This window comes from Thalia democratica, chromosome 1, assembly GCF_965202585.1.
Source record: "Thalia democratica chromosome 1, ktThaDemo2.hap1.1, whole genome shotgun sequence".
Lineage (NCBI taxonomy): Eukaryota > Metazoa > Chordata > Thaliacea > Salpida > Salpidae > Thalia > Thalia democratica.
This window is the reverse complement of record NC_139165.1, coordinates 61111146-61131049: the sequence shown is the minus strand read 5'-3', so window position 1 is coordinate 61131049 and position 19904 is coordinate 61111146. Positions and strand designations below refer to the sequence as shown.

At 25.6% G+C, this 19904-nt stretch overlaps 1 protein-coding gene across 2 annotated transcripts in view; it reads left to right on the top strand.

Moving 5' to 3' along the window:
• The first annotated feature begins 6763 nt into the window (after positions 1-6763).
• Positions 6764-19904, top strand: part of LOC145838296 (mediator of RNA polymerase II transcription subunit 13-like) — a 56024-nt gene continuing 42883 nt past the window's right edge. For both annotated transcript variants that reach the window (XM_082946920.1, XM_082946243.1), the window contains exons 1-15: positions 6764-6889; positions 10150-10296; positions 11517-11601; positions 11855-11939; positions 12101-12175; positions 13214-13368; positions 13589-13707; positions 14038-14107; positions 14410-14505; positions 14562-14627; positions 14943-15060; positions 17740-17953; positions 18106-18339; positions 19067-19200; positions 19537-19643. In XM_082946920.1, coding sequence (XP_082803046.1) covers positions 6824-6889; positions 10150-10296; positions 11517-11601; positions 11855-11939; positions 12101-12175; positions 13214-13368; positions 13589-13707; positions 14038-14107; positions 14410-14505; positions 14562-14627; positions 14943-15060; positions 17740-17953; positions 18106-18339; positions 19067-19200; positions 19537-19643 — 1771 coding nt within the window. In that variant the 5' untranslated portion in view covers positions 6764-6823. The remainder of the gene's footprint in view (positions 6890-10149; positions 10297-11516; positions 11602-11854; positions 11940-12100; positions 12176-13213; positions 13369-13588; positions 13708-14037; positions 14108-14409; positions 14506-14561; positions 14628-14942; positions 15061-17739; positions 17954-18105; positions 18340-19066; positions 19201-19536; positions 19644-19904) is intronic.

Below are 19904 nucleotides of genomic sequence, written 5' to 3'. Positions count from 1 at the left end.
TCTAGACAGTTTCCTTTTTTTGATAACCATTTCACTTCTGTAAACATTATCAACTTATCAAAAACCTCATCATTGTCATTGCACAGTTGTTTAAACAGACGACTTTGTAAATCATGCCTTTTTAATTTGTTGACAGCTTTTATCACAAAGTTTAATAAGTCATTTAAACGGACGCTCAAAATTTTGCAATTGAATGTTGGCGATGTATATCGCAATGAATAGTAAATACATCAGGGTTTAACTCTTTGTAATATGTGATTAATTCACGATACTTTCCCATCATAGATGGAGCACCATCTGTTGCAAATCCTATAAGATATTTTGAAGGTATTTTATTTACTTAATTTTTTTTTTTTTTCAAACACAAACCTTTCTGTGCCATGCGTTTCCATTAGTTGGGAGAACGCTAGTTCTTCGTATGTTGTATCATCAACTATTAAACGCACGCAAACAAGAAAAATAAAATTATTTTCCGGCAAAATGGACTCGTCAACATACATCGAAAAAAAATTATTGCACATCATTCGAACTAACTTATGTACAACACATTCTGACATTTCGTCTATACGTCTTTTCACAGTGTTTTTGCTTAAGGTAACAGAACGTAAAATATTACTGGTGTTTTTAAAATGAATGAATTTTTGCAGAACTGTTTTTAAAACAGGAATAAACGTTTTTTCCCTAATGGTGTGAGACAGTTCTTGTTTGTCAACTATGAGAGACAGATAATAATAAGCTAATTGTCCGTCTTCAATACTTTGTGTAGATTTCTTAAACATGTTTGTGATTTTATACTGTTTTGTTTTCTCATCTCGACGTTTTCTAAAAAACACTACATTCTTACCCTCATGTTCGGATCTATACTTTACGTAAACAAAATGGGCTTTTTTTTCTTAAAGTTTTACCTCATGGTCAAATATTTCTTAGCAAACTAGAATTATTAAAATAACAAAATAGAAAGTAAAAACTTTATGACTGCCCAAAATTACAAAATACATAACTAACACCTACTTTTCCGGCTGTAATTGTTTTTTTTATTGTTCGTTATGTTTCCCAAATAATTTCAAAATCAGTTTTATTTGTTTTAAGCTTCCACTTATAATTTTGTGGTTATGTTTTAGCATTGCCGTATTTTCTTGTTTGAAACTATTTTTTGTGTTTTGTATAACAATCTTTGGATGACGATACGGTCGGACCAATATAATACTTGGTGCCATTTTAAAGATTTTATGGTAGCCTAATAAATAGAGTTTTCTGTAAGCATTTGACATTAACCGGACATTCTGTTTTTTGCTTTCACACATTTGCTATTTTTTCGCATATAAAACAGTATATGATTGTGTACTATCATTTGTTGTTTCGGGACCGCTAAGCTCCCTTCAAGGATTAATTCTTACCCGATCAAATTAGAGAACCGCTTACCGACCAAGAGCAAGGGTTAGGGGTAACAGTAATATTAAAAAATATAATGATAATTAAAAATTAAAAATAAAATAATTAAAGAAAGAAAAAATTAATGGGAATTGTAAGCGGATGGAAAATGTAAGTATGCCAGTGTTTAATTATAATCTATATTATTAAAGTAACATTATACCGTGTATATAATTTTTTAACAATGATCTTACACATCGCTTACTTTTATGCAACTGTAAAGATAAATGCCTGGTGGATGGCAACTGTTTGATAACAAATGCAATTTATAGAGCGACAGTGGTAACTGGTAACATTTAAAAATAGAGAGGAGTATTAGGGGTGATTCGGTTTAATGTTAAATAATAGATATAAACGGCATAAATGTTTCTTTAACGACATCAAGTACAAACTTAGAACCACGCTTATAAGTTTTATATTGAACTTAAAAGACATAAATAAAGACTTAAATATTAACTTGCAAATTTTAACACGGACAAAAACAATTTTAACTTAAAATACTTTTGTACTTTTTGTAACATGAAAAACATGAGATTATAAAATTAAATCAGAATTTAGCTTTAATAAACGGAATAAGCTTTTTAGTATCTGTCGCTGTTATTCTAAAGGCTATTCTAAATAGTTTTAAACGTTTTTGCAAATTTAGTGTGTCTATTTTTGAACTTATTAATTTAATGATTTGATAATGACTAAAGTTTCATCTTTGCTTTTGTTTGTTTTTAATTATGTTTTATGTTATTGTCTATTTAACTTTTTTTTTTGATGACATATCCTAGCTACTAGAATAATCATAATAGAACCGTAATGATTTGTTTGTGATATACATACATACATATACAAGTTTGTAAAAAAAATAATAGCTCAAAATCAAGAGAAGATTATTTTAAGTTAAGAAGCAATCAAATTTTTGTTTTTAAAGTTTTATTAGTATTCTAGAATTTTTATTTCATTTTCACAGTTTATTATAAACAAAACAATGTTTCACTTCTAAATTAAGATATAAGAGATCATCAGTTGTTAAAATAATACTGAAAGAAGTTTTTGAACAAATTAATGGAAGGTATAGAAAAATTTATAAGTAAAACTAAATAAAAAAGGTGAATTAGATTGGAGCTAAACGTAAAATAAACTTTAGCTTTATTGATAAGTATATAAGGTTATATATCTCATATACGAAACGGTCGTATAAACCTATTGTTTTTTTTATATGATCAGATTAATATTCAGCTCCAATTCAATTTGTGGAGCACTATCGACCAGAACTTAAAAAAAAACTATTAATATATGTATATATACATTTATCAAGAAACGAAGAATCATTTAACCGTATAAAACATAGTTATCAATCCGCACTATAATTCGCCAACTACAAATTCAACCTAACATACCAAAAAACAAATGAAAAAACAACAAAAAAGCAAAGAAAAATAAAAGTTATTTATTTCAACCCACCTTTTTCCCTAACTGTAGCAACTAAAATAGGCAAAGAATTCTTAAACCTGGTAAATAAACATTTTGACACAAACCACTCATATCACAAAATCTTAAACAGGAACACACTCAAAATTTCTTATAGCTGTACGGAAAATTTTAAAACAAATAATTTTAAACACAATAACAAAATATTAAACAACCTCAACTTCAAACAACAAGAAAAAACCTGCAACTGCAGGAAAGAAAAATGCCCGTTAAACAATAATTGCCTATCAAAAAATATAATCTACCAAGCAACTATAAAAACAGAAGATATAACAAAATTTTACGTAAGTTCCACTAGTACAACATTTAAAAACAGATATAGCAACCATAAAGCAAGCTTTACATACAAACAAAAAAGGCATAATACCGAATTATCGGACTATATTTGGGAGTTAAAAAACGCAAAAAAAGACTATAATTTAAAATGGGAAATACTCTGCAGAATCAAAACAAAACCGAAAACAATAAAACATGCCATTTATGTTGCTTAGAAAAGTACGAGATTGAAAAAGTTAAAAAAGAATTATCATTAAATAAAAGAAAAGAAAGACAGCAACCCTGCCTCCATAATCAAAACATGTATTTTAGAAAAACAAAAACCACTATGTAAATAATAAAAAAAAATAACAACAAAATAAATCCGAAAACAAGAACAAACAAAGCAAAACTAAGTTGACTTGTACATAAGTTGTTTTTAAAATAGGCTAACTAAAATCATTCAATTTTAGTTGAAACGTCACGATGTGTTTTTTGTGTGATTCTTTAAAAATTTTACTTTGTTCTTTATTTCGTTCTGAGGAGATGCACAAAGCATTGAAACTAAGTAAACGAATTGAAAATTAGTTGATTTTTTATATTATAAATATATACATATATATATAAGATGTAACGTTAAAAGGCGTTAAATCCTTGAGATCCTGATAAGCTAAGCTTATCGGAAAATATACCACAGATGTTCTTGTGTTAAAACTTTACTTCAACTACAGCGTTTCACTGCTCTCAAATAAATTTAAGAACAGATCTACGGAGTCTCAAATTTACGGATTCTTAGAGATTTTTGAGACTCCGTAGATCTGTTCTTAAATTTATTTTTGAGCAGTGAAACGCCGTTAGTTGAAATAAAGTTTTAACACAAGAACATCTGTGGTACATATAAATTTATAAATAAAAATGTTTTTTTTTTCGTTCAAGAATAAACATTAAAACAAGGAAACGTTTTTAGTCATTACAAGAAAATTTTACTAAAAAATAATAATTATAGTAGCTTAGTTGTGTAACTTTATCCAAAACTGTAGAGGTAGCTTGGAATAGAACTTAATTAAGCCATTTTGTAAAATTTCTAGATATTGTTTTGTTGAACTCAAGGCTTAAGAAAATTTCAGATTAAGCTATTTTAGAAATAGAAGTGAGTATTTTAGAGTTAGTTAGTAGATTGGTAAAGTATTTTTGTATGAAAAGAATGTTTTTAAGAATTAATTTTATTAAACATATACACTACATATACATATATGTTATACATTAGAAAAAGGTCTTAGGTTATCTGTTACTATTTTGTTATGCAAGTATTTTTTATTGGAAGGAAAACATTAGTCTCACTATTTCCTTTACAAAGATAAACGTTTTTGAAGGTTAAGCAAGTAGGTTAAATCGTCAATAGTTCTACCTGCCCTTTAAAAATTACTTTAAATTAAATAAAAATAAAATCTGTCTACTTCACAGATAAAAATTCCTTGTTAAAATGTTGGCTAATTGTCACAAAGTTAAAATCTCAACACTAAAAACTACAAAGTATAAGAAGATCATGAAGCTCAAATGCCCAACCAGGTATCTGCCAATACTGCAACAAAAAAAAATCAATGATCCTATACAAACAATAATACTTGATTTTGGGTTTTAGTTTTATTATTTTTCTAAACTGTGTAATTTTCAATAATAATTTTTTATGCTTGTTGGTGTTTGCTATAGGACAAACCACCAAAGTTTTTCTTATTTTAATACATAGGTTTTTTGATTATAGAATAATTATTTCTCAAAGTTAAGAAAGAGACAAGTGATAATACATATTAAGAATTTTGCTTGTTTAGCCTTAAAAACAAAGCCAAACCTATGATGATGTTGCACAAATATCAAGCCAAAATTATATTGAAATAGATGTCTTTTTTAATCATATTTTTTTGGCCAAAAATCAATGTTTTAAGCCTAATATGTTTAATCTAGAAAGATACCTTTTTGAAAACAAACTATATAAATTCATAGTAGGAATTAAATTTATATATTAAAAATTAAAATATCCAATCAATTTTGTTATACAATATCATAATCAATATAAGTTATTATAACTGTTCAAAATATAGTTTTAATCGTTTGCTAACAAAAGATCCTAGTGAAGTAACTTCACTGGAATATAAATAAAAACAAATTATACAGTAATCTTCCTTTATTCTACCAACATATGTTTCTGTGTGTCAACGAATCAACACACTTCAACTGGGTTTTAATAGGAAAGATAACTATTAAGTTCTTCTTTTTCAGCTGCAAAACCATGAGTAGTTTTTACCTATGTTGGCACCTGAAGGCAAAAATAAGATACCCACATTTAATAAAAGCATTGTTATAGACAAACGCCATTGCGACAGTAGCTATATCGGTCTTACTAATAGACGGCTGAAGAAAAAAGTCAAAGAACACATACCTATTTGCATTGATAAGTTTTTGAATTTAGCTGAAAAAGAATAAGAAGAGAATTCTAATAAAATTATGAATGCTATAAAAATATCTGCTATTGCGGAACATTTGGTCATCAATCAGAGTTGTGCTAAAAATTTCAATTTGGAGAGATAATTAAAAGTTGTTATAATGTGTTTGACTTGGTTAGAATGGAAGCTATATGTTTTTAAATAGAAAATTACCCTTGTAAATGTAGGCAAAAAGAATTTAGCTATAGTGTTGCTTTATTTACTTGTGCTCTTTTTGGTGTTTGTATGTTTGTATTTAATCAGCTTTAATAATTAGTGTTTTAATTAGTTTTGTGGAATTGACTTTGAGTTTAATAATTATTTGTTTATGATGATTACTACTGTTACTAAATAATTTAAATTTACTTTTTATTGGTTGGTATGTATCCACTGATAAAAGTAGTGTGAAATATATCTGGATTCTGCACTGAGTGTCTTTTTTATATTGTTTAAAATATTGTTTCTAACAATAATTAAAATTTGTAAGTTAAATACAATTTTAAGTTCTATCAATAATGAATAAAGATAAGTTTTTATTATAATAGTTAATCTAACCCTTCAAGCGAATAAAGTTTATTAAAAAAATTCCAAATTTTTTTTAACAACTTTGCATTTAAAAGAAAGTTTTTGTTGAAATTCTGGTTAAAACAAACTTTTTTCTTAAAACCTTTTCATTTCTCCTAATTTTTTTTTTGTTATTATTATCGTTTTTTAAGTATTAAGGTTGATTAACAACATTTTTTTTCAAAATTTGTTTCTTGACACTTTTTATCACTTAACTCAAACTCCATATAATCTGATGTAACTCACATTAATTTTTAATCACTTGTACTAGCTCTTTTGCTTCAAATAGTTGTAACCCTGTGTTTATATGCCCCTAATGTAACTAGTATTTATAAAAAGTTTCACCTTAAAATGTTTCAAAATAATGTTGATTAAGGTCTTAAATTTAAGTTTGTAGAGCTTAGCTCTTAAAATTTGTTAGTTAACAGTGACAAACCTGCTGCTTAAATTTAAATTTTATCATTTACAATAAATTCAGTTAGTTATACACTGATGTTAGCTGTTTTAGTGTAAATGGTGTAATATTTATAAAGTTACAATTATAGCTTTAATACAGATTTATAACAGCATTTTGTAAATGTTTTTTGATTTTTTTGTAAGAACAATGAATTAAAATGAATTTAGTTGGAAATATCAATGGAGCAAAGCTAGATGATTGTCACTCTACTTTCTTTACTTTGGTTTGTTTATAATTTTGACAAAAATTAAGTATATTAAAATTAATGTTTTTTTGATTTAAACAATAGTTTTTATACTTTGGAATTTTCAGTTATTTACAAAAATAACATTTAGTATTTAAAAAATATCTAACACTTTTCAATAAAAATATTCAATTTAAGGCCATATGGGAAGGACAAAATATTTTTTACTAAAATTAACATCAACCCTTAAAAGTTTTCAAGTGTAAACTATCCATAAAATGCTTGTAGTATAGTATATCAATTAAAAAAAAACTATTTAGATACAGACAGCTTTGTAAAAAGTACAGGTAATATCTACTGATGAATAGGTATTTTATCAATTATAACTCTTCCTATTTTTTATAGCAATTTAGCACAACTTCTAAAATATATCTACTACTCTATGAAACAACATTGTAGTTTTTGTTTTAAATGTGTAATAAAAATTTGTCATTATTTGAATTATGTTAAACAGAAACAGTTAAGAGATATAACTATACATTATCAAGTATTAGTATACTTTCAAATTTCAGTTATTTTAATAATTTATTTAAGTTTTATGGTACTATATGCCCACAAACTTAAAAAAATCTTAATTGACTTAAATTTTAAACATTGAATATTCAAAAGCAGTATTTCTCAATAGTTTAGTAAACGTCAATCAATTCAGAAGCACATATAATAGGGTGCTTATAAATACAGCAATCTTTGAGTTTTTAGCTGGAAATAATTATACAATTGGGAACTACCACAAAAACAACTTGTTTAAAATTTTAGATGTGATTTGAAGAAACTTTCACTTTAAGGGCATAGGGGGGGGGGGTAAACACCCTTTTTTGGTTTTTTATCTTATTTTATATAGTTTTTACTAAGCTGCAAGATGCTTTTTACAGATTTTAAAAATTCAAAGAAATTTTTGAGATATAGCGGGTCAAAGTCGGAGCCGACAATAGGTTCCTTATGGGAGGCGCAAACTAAAACAGCAAAAATAGACTATTTCACTAAAAATCTATCTTCTCCTACGTTTTTTGAGATAACTACCTTAAACTTTTAGGAAGTGTTCCTTGATATATTTAGAAAATTCTGTCGGAAGGATTTTTTAAAAAAATTATAAATAAAAAAATTATATAAAAAATAAACAAAAAAAACAGTTTTTTTTTTGTTTTTTTATTATAAATTTTTTTTTAAATAATTTTTTTTTAATTCCTTTCGACAGAATTTTCTAAATACTGCAAGGAACATTTCCTGAAAATTTGAGATAGTTATCTCAAAAAACGTAGGAGGAGATAGATTTTTAGTGATTTCTAGTTATTTGCCGTTTTAGTTTGCGCCTCTCATAAGGAACCTATTGTTGGCTCCGACTTTGACCGGCTATATCTCAAAAATTATTTTGAATTTTTTAAATCTGTAAAAAGCATCTTGTAGCTTAGTAAAAACTATATAAAATAAGATCAAAAACCAAAAAAGGGTGTTTACCCCCCCCTATGCCCTTAATGTAATTCAATAAGTTAGCCTTGAAAAATATTTTTTTTCTAGATTTTAAATCCTTATGTCATTATTATGTTTTTTTTGTTGAGTGTCATGTAAAGTCAGTCAACAACATCCTATTTCTCACTGATGCAACTTGTTTTTATTTTTATTTAACTTTATATTAGTTGTTGCAAGTTTTAAAATATTACTTAAATAAATACATCGTTAAAAAATGAGAAAAAAAATTAACAAATTAAAACTAACAACAAATTTTAACTAGATTGTATGGCTGTTTATGTGATATATTAACATAAAGGCTTTTAAAGAGTCATACGAGAAGAACTTTGAAAAAATTGATTCAAAATAATAGTACAGGTTGCAATAGAATTAAACAAAGATTAAATAATAGTGATATTGCAATGTATTTTGAGTCATTAAAGAAGCACAATTTTATTTAACATAAATAACTAAAAAATGGTCAAAAAAAAAGAGAATTACTTTGAAAAATCTAGGGAAAATTTGCTAAATTTGCCACCCTGAGTTTTAGAATGGTTGTTTAAAAATTTATTAGTCATAAAAAAAATTAAATTTTATTTCTTATTAGACTTGGTCCTGCTATAAATAAGCTATTAAGCGCTATCACTTTGTACCGTTATATCTCAAAAATAACTTTATGTCATAAATCACTAAAAGCTACAATAAAAATCTTAACAATAAGATCAACTTAAAAAGTGCCTCACTGGCAAATGTCTTAAGAAAGCCTGTTCGGAATAAGATGCTCTTTGTTTATCTTAAAAAATAGATTTTATTTTTAACCTTAAGTAGTTTATTTTCAACAAAATTTTACTCTTTACATTAGAATTTGTTTTAAATTTGTTAACTACTCTGTTTTAATAATAGTTTTTCTAATTTTTATGTTGTTTAAGTTAAACTGTTTAAATAGTTGTAATCATGTTATAAATATTGAATAAATTTGGCTCTAATATTTATTTTATGATCCATTATAGATTGATAACAAAATTCTAGTTTTTTTTTAAAGTAAATGTAATAGTCTTTACCATTATTTAGTCATGATTTTAGTTTTAATAATGAAAAAAATAAACAGTATTCTTTCTTTATTACACTAAAACATGTTTCTGTGTTGTGTTAACAAATCAACACACTTCAATGGAGCTCTGTAAAAAAAATACTGTAAAGAAAGAATAGAAGCTAAAGTGGATATACATATGTGTTTATTAAAATTAAAAATAAATACTATAGATTGTTGAAGACTAATGATTAATAATAGAAACAATACATAATGTTAAATCCCACTGTTATAAAAATATAAAGAATTTATAATTATTAAGTATAAATTAAATAAAGTAAAGTGAAATACAAAATAAGTTAACAAATCATAATATAAAGTACTCACATAAAGTTCAAAAAATACTGATTCAAAATATTAAACCGTTGTTAAACATTCAAAAAAACATCCAATATTATTAACCATTAATCTACAATAATTTATAGTATATATTTTAATTTCAATAAACACGTATATACCCACTTTAGCTTCCATTCTTTCTTTACAGTATTTTTTTACAGAGCTCTGTTGAAGTGTGTTGACTTGTTAACAAAACATGTGTTAGTGTAATAGAGAAAGAATACTGTTTTAATTTGTTATAAATATATATTCCAGTGAACTAGTTTCACTAGGATCTTTATAAGCAAGCACATAAATTTATATTTTGAATATATTTTAGTTTTATGAATTTTAAAACATTTTTTTACTTAAATACATTTTTAAGGCTGATTTGAAAGGAATTAAGTGGCACAAATTTACATCATCTCATAAGGGAATCACTGATGATCCTATTGTTATTGCTTATACTAAATTTTTACAGTCAAACATTCTTGCAACCTGGAGACATTTGCCTAAGAAGTCTGATGCGCCTGTTAGTTTTTGAACTTAAGTTATGTAAGTTAGATTAAATGAATAAAATAGTAAACATTGCATTTTAGACTCAATATTAGGTAAGTAACTACTAGTTAATGATTTAATTTTACTGACAATATTTTTTTTTTCAAAACTCCAAAAAGCTGACTTTCTATATTTTTTTGATGTTTGAAGCATCTTATGTTTATATATAAAAGTAAATGTAATTTAGCATGTTTTTTAAGTAAAGGAATCTAAATTTTAATTTTAAAACTAGTTTAGCTAACCAAATTTGTAATTTTGATACCCACTTAAATGACTCTAACAATACCTTTGTATCGTAGTTATGATTTTTCTCAAATTTATGATTAATAATGTTAGTGTCTTATTTTTTTTGTATGTATATATATATATGTTTTTAATCATTTGTGTTTGTGGCTAGAACTTATTAAAGTTAAACAGTCAAACTTTACTTATATATAAGTAGTTACCTATTCCTCAAAATAATTAAATTAATTACATCTTAAAGTTTAGTTTTTGTATAAATTTGTGAATAAGATTTTTTTTAAGTAAAAGAGTTTTTTTTTTCAAAACTACAGCCAAAATCAATAAGCAAAAACCAAAAAGTTATAAGTAAATATGAAATATTTACTAAGGCATTTTTAAATTTTAATCTTTAAGTTCAAATAAAATGAAAATTTATTAAGATATACACTAGTAGTTCTCAAAGTAAGAAGGTTGCCCCTTTGGGAAATATTGTTTTTAAATAAGAAATAAGTTTTAACAACCCGAATAATACTGCATATTTCTGGTAAATCCTGATGTACACTAATTAGTAAAATTTTTAAAGTAATAGTTTATTTATTGCAAATTAGAAAATAGTTTAACTTTAAAAATATTTGCAATTTTAGAATTCCTGTTATGAATCTTTATTTTGGAACTGTTAAAGTTTGCTTATAAAATAAACATGATTATAAAGTATTAGTAAAGATAAAACATTAGAGCATTCCTGCAATTGAAATAAATATATAAATTTAAAATAAAGTTGCGCCTCAGACATTTTTCAGTTAAGTGAATAAACTTACTATGACTTTGGATAGAATTTAAGTACATTTTGAGAGTTGGACTAGCTTTTTTTAAAGAGGGCTAACTGTTATACTATAATTAATCTTTATTATAACCTGTACTTTGTTTGCTTAAACGTTTCTTTAAAGTTTGCACACACTTAATTATTTTCAGGATTTAGACAATAAAGAACTATTTGTATTTTGGTGGGGAGATGAGCCTTTTGTTGAAGAATTACTGAAAAAATTACATTTAGACTGTTTGTTGATTTGAATATACTTTAAGTTGTTTGATTTTTATTATTATCACTATCAGTATATTTACTACTTAAACATTTTTTCAAGTATTTTTGTTTTTTTATTAAGAGTAACAAAAATTTTGAATAACATGTGATTCAGTCCTTTAGATTTAGTAATACTTGTTATAAATGTTTTTAGCTTTATGTTACATTATATAAAAATGCCGATGTATTTTTTCGACTTATTTTTAAGTTTTTAATAAATATTAACCAGGTACAGATCCTGGAAATTGGGAAACTGGTTTGTCATATCACGCTAGATGTATGCTTTACAAATCAATTTTAAACCAGATTGAAAGGTTTTTCTAAAGAATTTTTTTTTATTATTGAAAAGTGTTTAATAAAATTATACAACTTTTTAATTAAGTTATAAGATCAAGTTTCTTCAACTACATATTCATTACATTACAATTCTCCAATAATATGCATTCAGTAGCTCAGAAAATATATTTTATTACAGATGCTTGATGATAGAAGGATTTGTACGAATAAATAAATGGTTTACAAAACCTTGTTTTTCATCTGATAATAACAGGTTTAGATATTATTAAGTTCAGGGTTGCCACTTTACCTGAAAACCTTGAAAAACCTGGAATTTGACAATTTAGGCAAAAATCCTGGAAAAACCTGGAGTTTGAGAAGTTTTGAAAAAAAAAACCTGGAATTTTGAACAAAAATCACTAAAAAAACCTGAAATTCTAACAATTTTCACATGTTCAGTAGTATAATTTCGATTTGACTCAAAAAGTCTATCATATAAATAAAAAAAATTTGTCATCATCAAAAATTTATTTTAGTAAAAAAACATACTTAAGTATCTTTACAGTATCTTTTAAGTTTTTATATTTTTTAAACAGTTTCTTACCTTAAACTTAACTTAAAAATAAAAATAGACCAAAAATGTAAACCTTTAAAAACCTGGAAGAAATTCGGAAAACCTGGAAAATTAAAAAAAAACGAGTGGTAACCCTGTAAGTTACTATTTACTTTTCAAATCACTTCTTTATATATATTTCAATGTGTAAAATTGATACATAATAAACAAACATTTTGAATTAAAGAATTCAAGGATCTAACGGTTTTATAGCTTTGATACTTGTAAATTATCAATTGAATTGATTTAGTAGTACTCTAACGTGGTGCTAAATTTGTAAAAGCTAAATTGCATAATTACATCAAAAATTTACATTCAAATAATTTTTCTGATAATTAGTTTTCAACTAAGTAGTTTTTCTGTAAATTTTACATAGTACTTTAAAAAAACTTAATTAAAAGAATACTATACTTTGTGTTGTTGTAAGCTAAATTTGAATAATGAAATGCTTGTGGTAAAAATTTGAATAAATAAAAATTAGTTTTTGTATGAATGATCGTTAAAATTTTATTTTGAAATCATGATATGCTTTTCAAACTAAAATAAGTTATGTGTTATTTTTATTGTGTCTGCTTTACCTAAAAAAGCTACTGTTAATTAGTTAATTAAGCTTAAGTTTGAAATTAATCTAAACTAAGTTTTACTTATTACTTGCTAAAGACTGATATTTTACTAAAATTTTTTTATAACCTTTTACAGCAAACAGTTATCTTTTAAGTTTGAGTTTTTTTTGCATGGAGAGCACACTATATGTACAACCTTGGAGGTTGCTAGGCATATGAAATTATTCAGGCTAAATTACAACCTCTTCAATAAAATAGTTAATTCGCAACTTCTCCATTATCCATTTGAAGGTTTTTTATTACGCTACTTATTAATTATAAGTTTCATTAAGCATTTATAATGTAAGTTTTAACCAAATATTTTGTTTTAAAAAGTCGTTATAATCAAAATGTGTTTTTCTTTCTTTTTTTAACTGCTTACAACATAAATATAACAATTAGTTTTTACCGTCATCATATACTTTTAGAGAAAACATATTAAGATATTGTAAAAACATTTAAGTACTTGTAGTATTGCTTGCACCAAGCGGACTAAAAGCACAACTAACTGGACTCACATGCAAGCAGCATGAAGAAACATCTGTAAAAGTAATTGAAGAGTTCAGCAAATTTTATCCCATGCACCACCATGTTAGCAAAATTTTTACTATAAGTATTTGTACGTTTACATTAACACAAAATTTTAATTTATCTTAAATCATTTAACTTTCGCATATAAATTTGATAGTGTTAAGAAGTTTTTATTACAACTAATTGTTAAGATTTTTATTTCAATTAAAAAGGAAGTTACATGTTAAATATATTTCAAATAAACCTTAGTGTTCTAACCTACAAAATTAAATAGATACTTCTAACATCATAAAATTGTTACAAATTTTGCTGCTTGACCTAATTATTCCCTCAGTAAAAGCAAAAAAGTCACAAATAATCTATACATTTTAAAATAATAAATATATACAGGATGAAAGTTCTGATCCTCGGCATTTAAATTTTAATGAAACTTTATCACCAGTTGTTCAAGTGCTATGCGGTATGTTTAATTTTCAATAAAATTCCTTTGACTAATAATGTATACTAACCTAAATATTAAAGCAACAAAAATAAGTTAATTTGTAGAAAGTTAAGTTGAAGTAAATTCATAATTGATTTAAAATTTAACTACTTAGTTAAGCATTTAAATTTACGTTAAATATAGAAGACACAATTTAACTGAGTTTAACAATATTGCAATTATTTGTATGTTTTTATTAAATTTACGCTCTAATTTTTTTTGCATGTACGGAACAATTTTTATTTTTGTTTTATATTAATCTTAAGTGTAATTTTATACAGCTGGGAGAATGATGAATTATCCATCATATCTAGTTATGATTACAGAAGATGTAATAAACAAGCTTAACAGTTCAAACAAAAATGATGATAACAAAGGTTTGATAGCTTATAAAAATTGCTTTATTAAGTTTTTAATTTTAATTTCTTTTTAGATATAAACGAAAGTTTAGTTGTGCCAAAACTATTTTCTACTTCGCAAGAACAAATGTCAGCACATAGTAAGTGATTAAAGTTATTTTTCTTTTGTATTAGTGGGTTTTGTAAATGAATAAAACTGTTAATAAAAAGTTATCAAAAACTTGTTGGTTTTATTTAATTAAATGAAGATTTTATATTATTATAACGTCCCTAAACAAACTAAGTTATTAAATTATAGTTATTCATGACAGGTCATTATTGTTTGCTTGTACAATAGTTATTGTTGTTTTAGTAGTTAAAGATAAAAATATAGAAACTTGAATTATACAATTTGTAGCAAATGTTTAGTTGTTAGAAAAGAACTGTTTTATAAATGTTGATCACCATTTTAACAGGTAATTTTTTGCTGAAAAAGCAAGTTGATAGAAAATGCTGGAAGTTTGTAGAAAACATGCAAGAAGAAGCTTTACTAAATGATTGTGATTATCTTGGTTGCGCTGGTCAAATTAATATGTTTGTGATTTTTTATAAATTTGTTCTATAATTTATTTTTAACTTGAATTTTATAGTATATATATAAACATAAATTTTGTTCATTTTTAAATCAAAACTTACTCTCATTTTCCTATAATTTACCATCTTTTAATTGCTTAGATTGGTTTCGGGTAATTTTTATAGTCAGCGGGCTAGATTTTGCTTAAAAGGTCTTTCGCTAGCCGGACACGTCAAAAATATCTTGGTGAGAAAAACATTTTATAAGGAAAATTGTATTGACTAAGTTATTTGATTAACATTGTTTTGTACTTAAAGTAAAATTATGAGTACATTATAACTTATTTGCTATAAAATAGTCTGTTTTGTTTGTTTTTTTCACAAGTTCTTCTCGACCTAAAAAGTATGTCGCGGGCCAGAGATTTCAATTTGCCGAAAATGCCCCAATTTTTGTTTGGTCATACGTTTCTCATCCTAGTTTATTTGTCTTCAAAATAAATATTGAAATAGAAAAAAAAAATGTATACTATTTTATAAACTTTTTATTTTTATAGTATTCTTAACTAAGGGAGTTGTGTAAAATATAAACACTTTACAACTGACAGGGTTGCCAAAAAACCTGGAATCCTGTATAAACCTAGAATTTGACATTTTGGGTAAAAAAAATTGGAAAAACCAATAGTTTTAAGCTATTTTAACATGTAATTTAAAGACATAGGGGAGTGTATTTTTTTTTTAAGAAAAATTAACATAAACTCATATTTCAAAGTTAACAGTATATACTATATGATACTTTTTATAAAAAAAAACTTTTGAGATATAACAAGTTATGTAAAAATATTCGGATACAACCGCATGTAATCAAAAATTTTTAAGGCCAATTTTCTTGGAGCTTTGAAAATTTACTAAAAATCTATATCCTCCTTCATTTTTAAGACAATTTAATTCAAATTTTAGGAAATGTACTTTTAAATATTACAAACAACTCACAGTAAGCGTAATTTTGAAAAAAAAAGCCATAAAAGATAAATGACCAAAAATTAAAAAAAAGATCACAGGGTTGCCATAAGGTCAGGAAAAACTAAAAAAATGAAAAAAGTCAGAAAAAAAATGGGGGTTTCTTAAAAATGTCAGGAAAGGTCAAGAAATTTGACAAAATTAGAAAAAAAACGTCAGCTTTTCTTAGTTCTAATTTACAAAATTCCTTATTTTCTAGGGCCTTCAAATGGCAAAAAATTAAATAAAAATCCTTTAAAGTCAGACTAAAATTACAGAATTTTTCTAAAAATTTATTAAATAACTTAATTTCCTATGCCTTTATCTGGTAGAAATTTTAAATGAATGCAAAAAGAAAAGAAGTGAAGCTCATAAACTGTGGCTAGAATTAGAGAAATGATTCTCTTCCACAAGTGTAGGGGAAGCAGATGAGAAAGATTTAAATAAAATGAGGCAATTTGTTTTAACTGCAAAAAAAATAAGTGATATGCAGACCAGATGAAGGAAACCATATCTTCATTAGATGAAGAGGTTGTAGTGCTAATAAAAACACGGGGAAAATATGTTTTAGTACATGTATAGTAAAAAAAAATTGTGTTTGATTAAGTTTTCTTATCACTGTTATTTCTAACCCTTACCCTCGGTCGGTAAGTTTTTTTTTGTTTATATATTTTTATTAAAATTTTTGTATTTTTTTTACTTACCCGAAACCCTTACCCTCGATCGGTAGCTTTTTTTTTAGTTTGTTTTTTGTTTTTTAAATAATTTTCATTAGTTATTTTTATTTTATTTTTACTATCGCTGTTACCCCTAACCCTTACCTTCGGTCAGTAACTTTTTTTTGTTTATAAAATAATCTTTTATGTAACTATTTTATTTTTATTTTTCTGTTTTTTTTACTCTTGTGCATAAATGTAACTCGTGCAAAGTTGACCCTTGGTGCAAAATCGTCTTCGTGCAAATTTTTACCCTCGTGCAATTAAGTCCCCTTGTGCAATTTAATAACTTTGTGCAATTTTGTCTTGGTGCAATTTAGAACCATTCCCTGTCATACTATTTAAAACAATTTTTTACCTTTTCTTTAGCATTAAAGTAAAAAACTTGTTCTTTTAAAAACCTGGAAAAAGAAACAGAAACCAGGAGAAAATTTTCAAAATACCTTGAACAACCCTGAACAGATTTTAATTAGTTAAAATATATTAAGCTACTCAAAATAATTCAGCACAATTTGAAACAATGAATTGTAAACAATCTATTTAGTGTTTTAGCTATACTAATTGTTGAAAACAACTGATTTAGAGAAAATTAGTTTGATAATCAATTTTTCTTAATTCTTGTGTCTAAACAAAGGTATTGAATATTTAAAAACTATTGTTCAAAAAGGTTAGTGAATAGAGATTCTGATAAATATGAAGTTTTGTATTGTTTTGGTACAGAATATATGTCAATAAACTAAAAGTATATTCTTTTATTTGAAGAAAATTTAAGGTAATTTTTAATGAAGTTGTTATGCACCCTTGAAAATACTTTTAGAAGGTTATAACTTTGTACCCTTGTACATAAAAAAGTACTTTAAATTGGAGTTAGTTAAATAAATTTGAACAGTTTATATGTTTTAAATTTAGCTCCTAAGTGTTTAGAACCACTTTTATTAATGAATGAATTGCTTCTACAAAAGTAATAAATTAAAAAATATATATACAGAGCAGCGGAAACTTTAAATCAGAAAATGCATGTTAAATCACATCATAATCTAAATGAAATGCATCCTTTTCATAAGCCTGTGTACCATTTTTCTCAAGACAATGAACATCTTGATGATGACAAACCTGTCTCAATTCCACCTTCTGTTACATCTTCTATTCACACTCCTGTTACAGTTGAATCAAACATTTATTCCCCTAGTCCTATTACTAGCGTTAGTTTGATGTACTAGATAAGGTTTCTAATCAATTTTATGCTTAATGTTATCATAGTTTATATATTAATATTTAACTTTCACTTATTAAGCGTAATTTTAACGAAAGTAAAGTAGAAAAGCTTTCTTTAACAAGATGTTTTATTTCTTAGGACATAAATCTAGAGCCACCAAGTGTTCCGGAATCCTACTTGACACCTTCTTCACCTTACTACCACCACCAGAATTCTAATTGTCAAGCACCTTACGTAAATGCACCGCTTGCATCTGTTCACAGTCCATTTCGTAGACAAGAGGAAGATTTTATAGAATGGAAGCAAGTTGGTGCAACAAAAAGAAGATACCACGACTCATTTGATGATAACGTCGCTTGCTACATTAGAAAAGTTTATTTTAATAGTTTAAAAAAAGAATTAAGTAATAAATACAGTTAAAATTGCATATTTTCATTCATTTAGGCCAGGGTTTCCCAAGCTCATTTTCATAATAGCCCTCCTTTACAAAAAAATAATTAACTAAAATTGTCTCCCTTCATTTGTTACTTACCCATTTTCCTTTTCGCCTTCTTGCTAGTTGTTGCCCCCTGGTATCGCTTTATTTTAGAAGCCCTGGTTTAAATCTTAATTCAGGATCAAATATTAAAAAAAAGTTTAAATTAGTAAAATAGCAAGTTGAAAAGTAATAGTTTTATAACTGCCTAAAGTTTAAAAGTTGCTGCTACCTTTCGCCCGTTTACTAGTTATTGCCCCCGACTTATTTAAATCGCCCCTTGGTAAACCCTGACTTAAGATAATTTAGTGTATGAAGCACTTCAAATAAGGTAATTTTGTAACTAAGTATTTTTTTTGATTAGGTTTTGTCATATTTTTGTAATTGCTAAACATTCTTTATATTTTAGCGGTAGAAAAATATGTTGTAAGGTTTGCAATCAGGTTAGAAATTAGAATAGTAAGTCTAGATCATCTTATAAAAACAATATGTAACTTCCCATATACTTATGAAGTGATAAGGTTTTGTTGCAATGATTTTGTTGAGATATCTGTGATATATATTTAGAGATAAAATTAATAGTTTAAATTTCTACATTATTAGTTTTAATTCAATTTTCAACAGCTTGATAAATGGAAAAAGTATCATTTATTTGCTTCAAAGTCGAATCTTATGTTGCATCCTTTGGAGGCTTATGAAAATTTTATAAAATCGAGCAAGCAAGAAACTGATGACAGCAGCGATCACTTTCTTGCAAGGTTTTGTTTGATATTTATTTTTAAGTTAAAGCTAAAAAGGCTATGTTAAGTTTAAATAAATTACCCTACTTCAAATAATTATACTTGAATAGCTTAAAATAAGTTATAAATTCATTCTTTCAAGACTTTATTTTGCAAACTAAGTTTCGGTTAAAGACCTCGTCAGTGCTTCAATAAAAAATCTTATTCAAGTAGAATAAAATAACATAAGTTATATTGAAATTTTTTAAAATACAACTTTAAATAAACTAGTTTTTTGTAGGTTGTTACTTTTTTTGATAAATAACTTTAAAAAGTTTATTTTTTTCCTATACCGTAAAATTTAATAATTTACAGTAAAAAACCACGAAGATTAAAAGTAGAAAATTTGCCACCAATTCCTAACGAAAATTTATGTGATAGAAATAATGTACAAAGTACATTCACATCTGATACTTACCAAGGTGAATCATTTTATTTATATTAATTAGTTTATGAATGGTCTTTAATCAATGTTTTCAAAACTTATTTTTATAGTAAATTTCATACGTTTTAAACTTTTTTTTATGTGCATTAAAAAACATTTATAAGTTATCATTTAAGTATATAAATATAAAAAGTATTTATAAGTCCAAATTAAAAAAAGTATGTTTCTGTTTTAGTACATTTTTCTGTAAAGTAAAGGTTTTATAACTAAGGTAATGGTCCTAGAAATAACAGTGTTT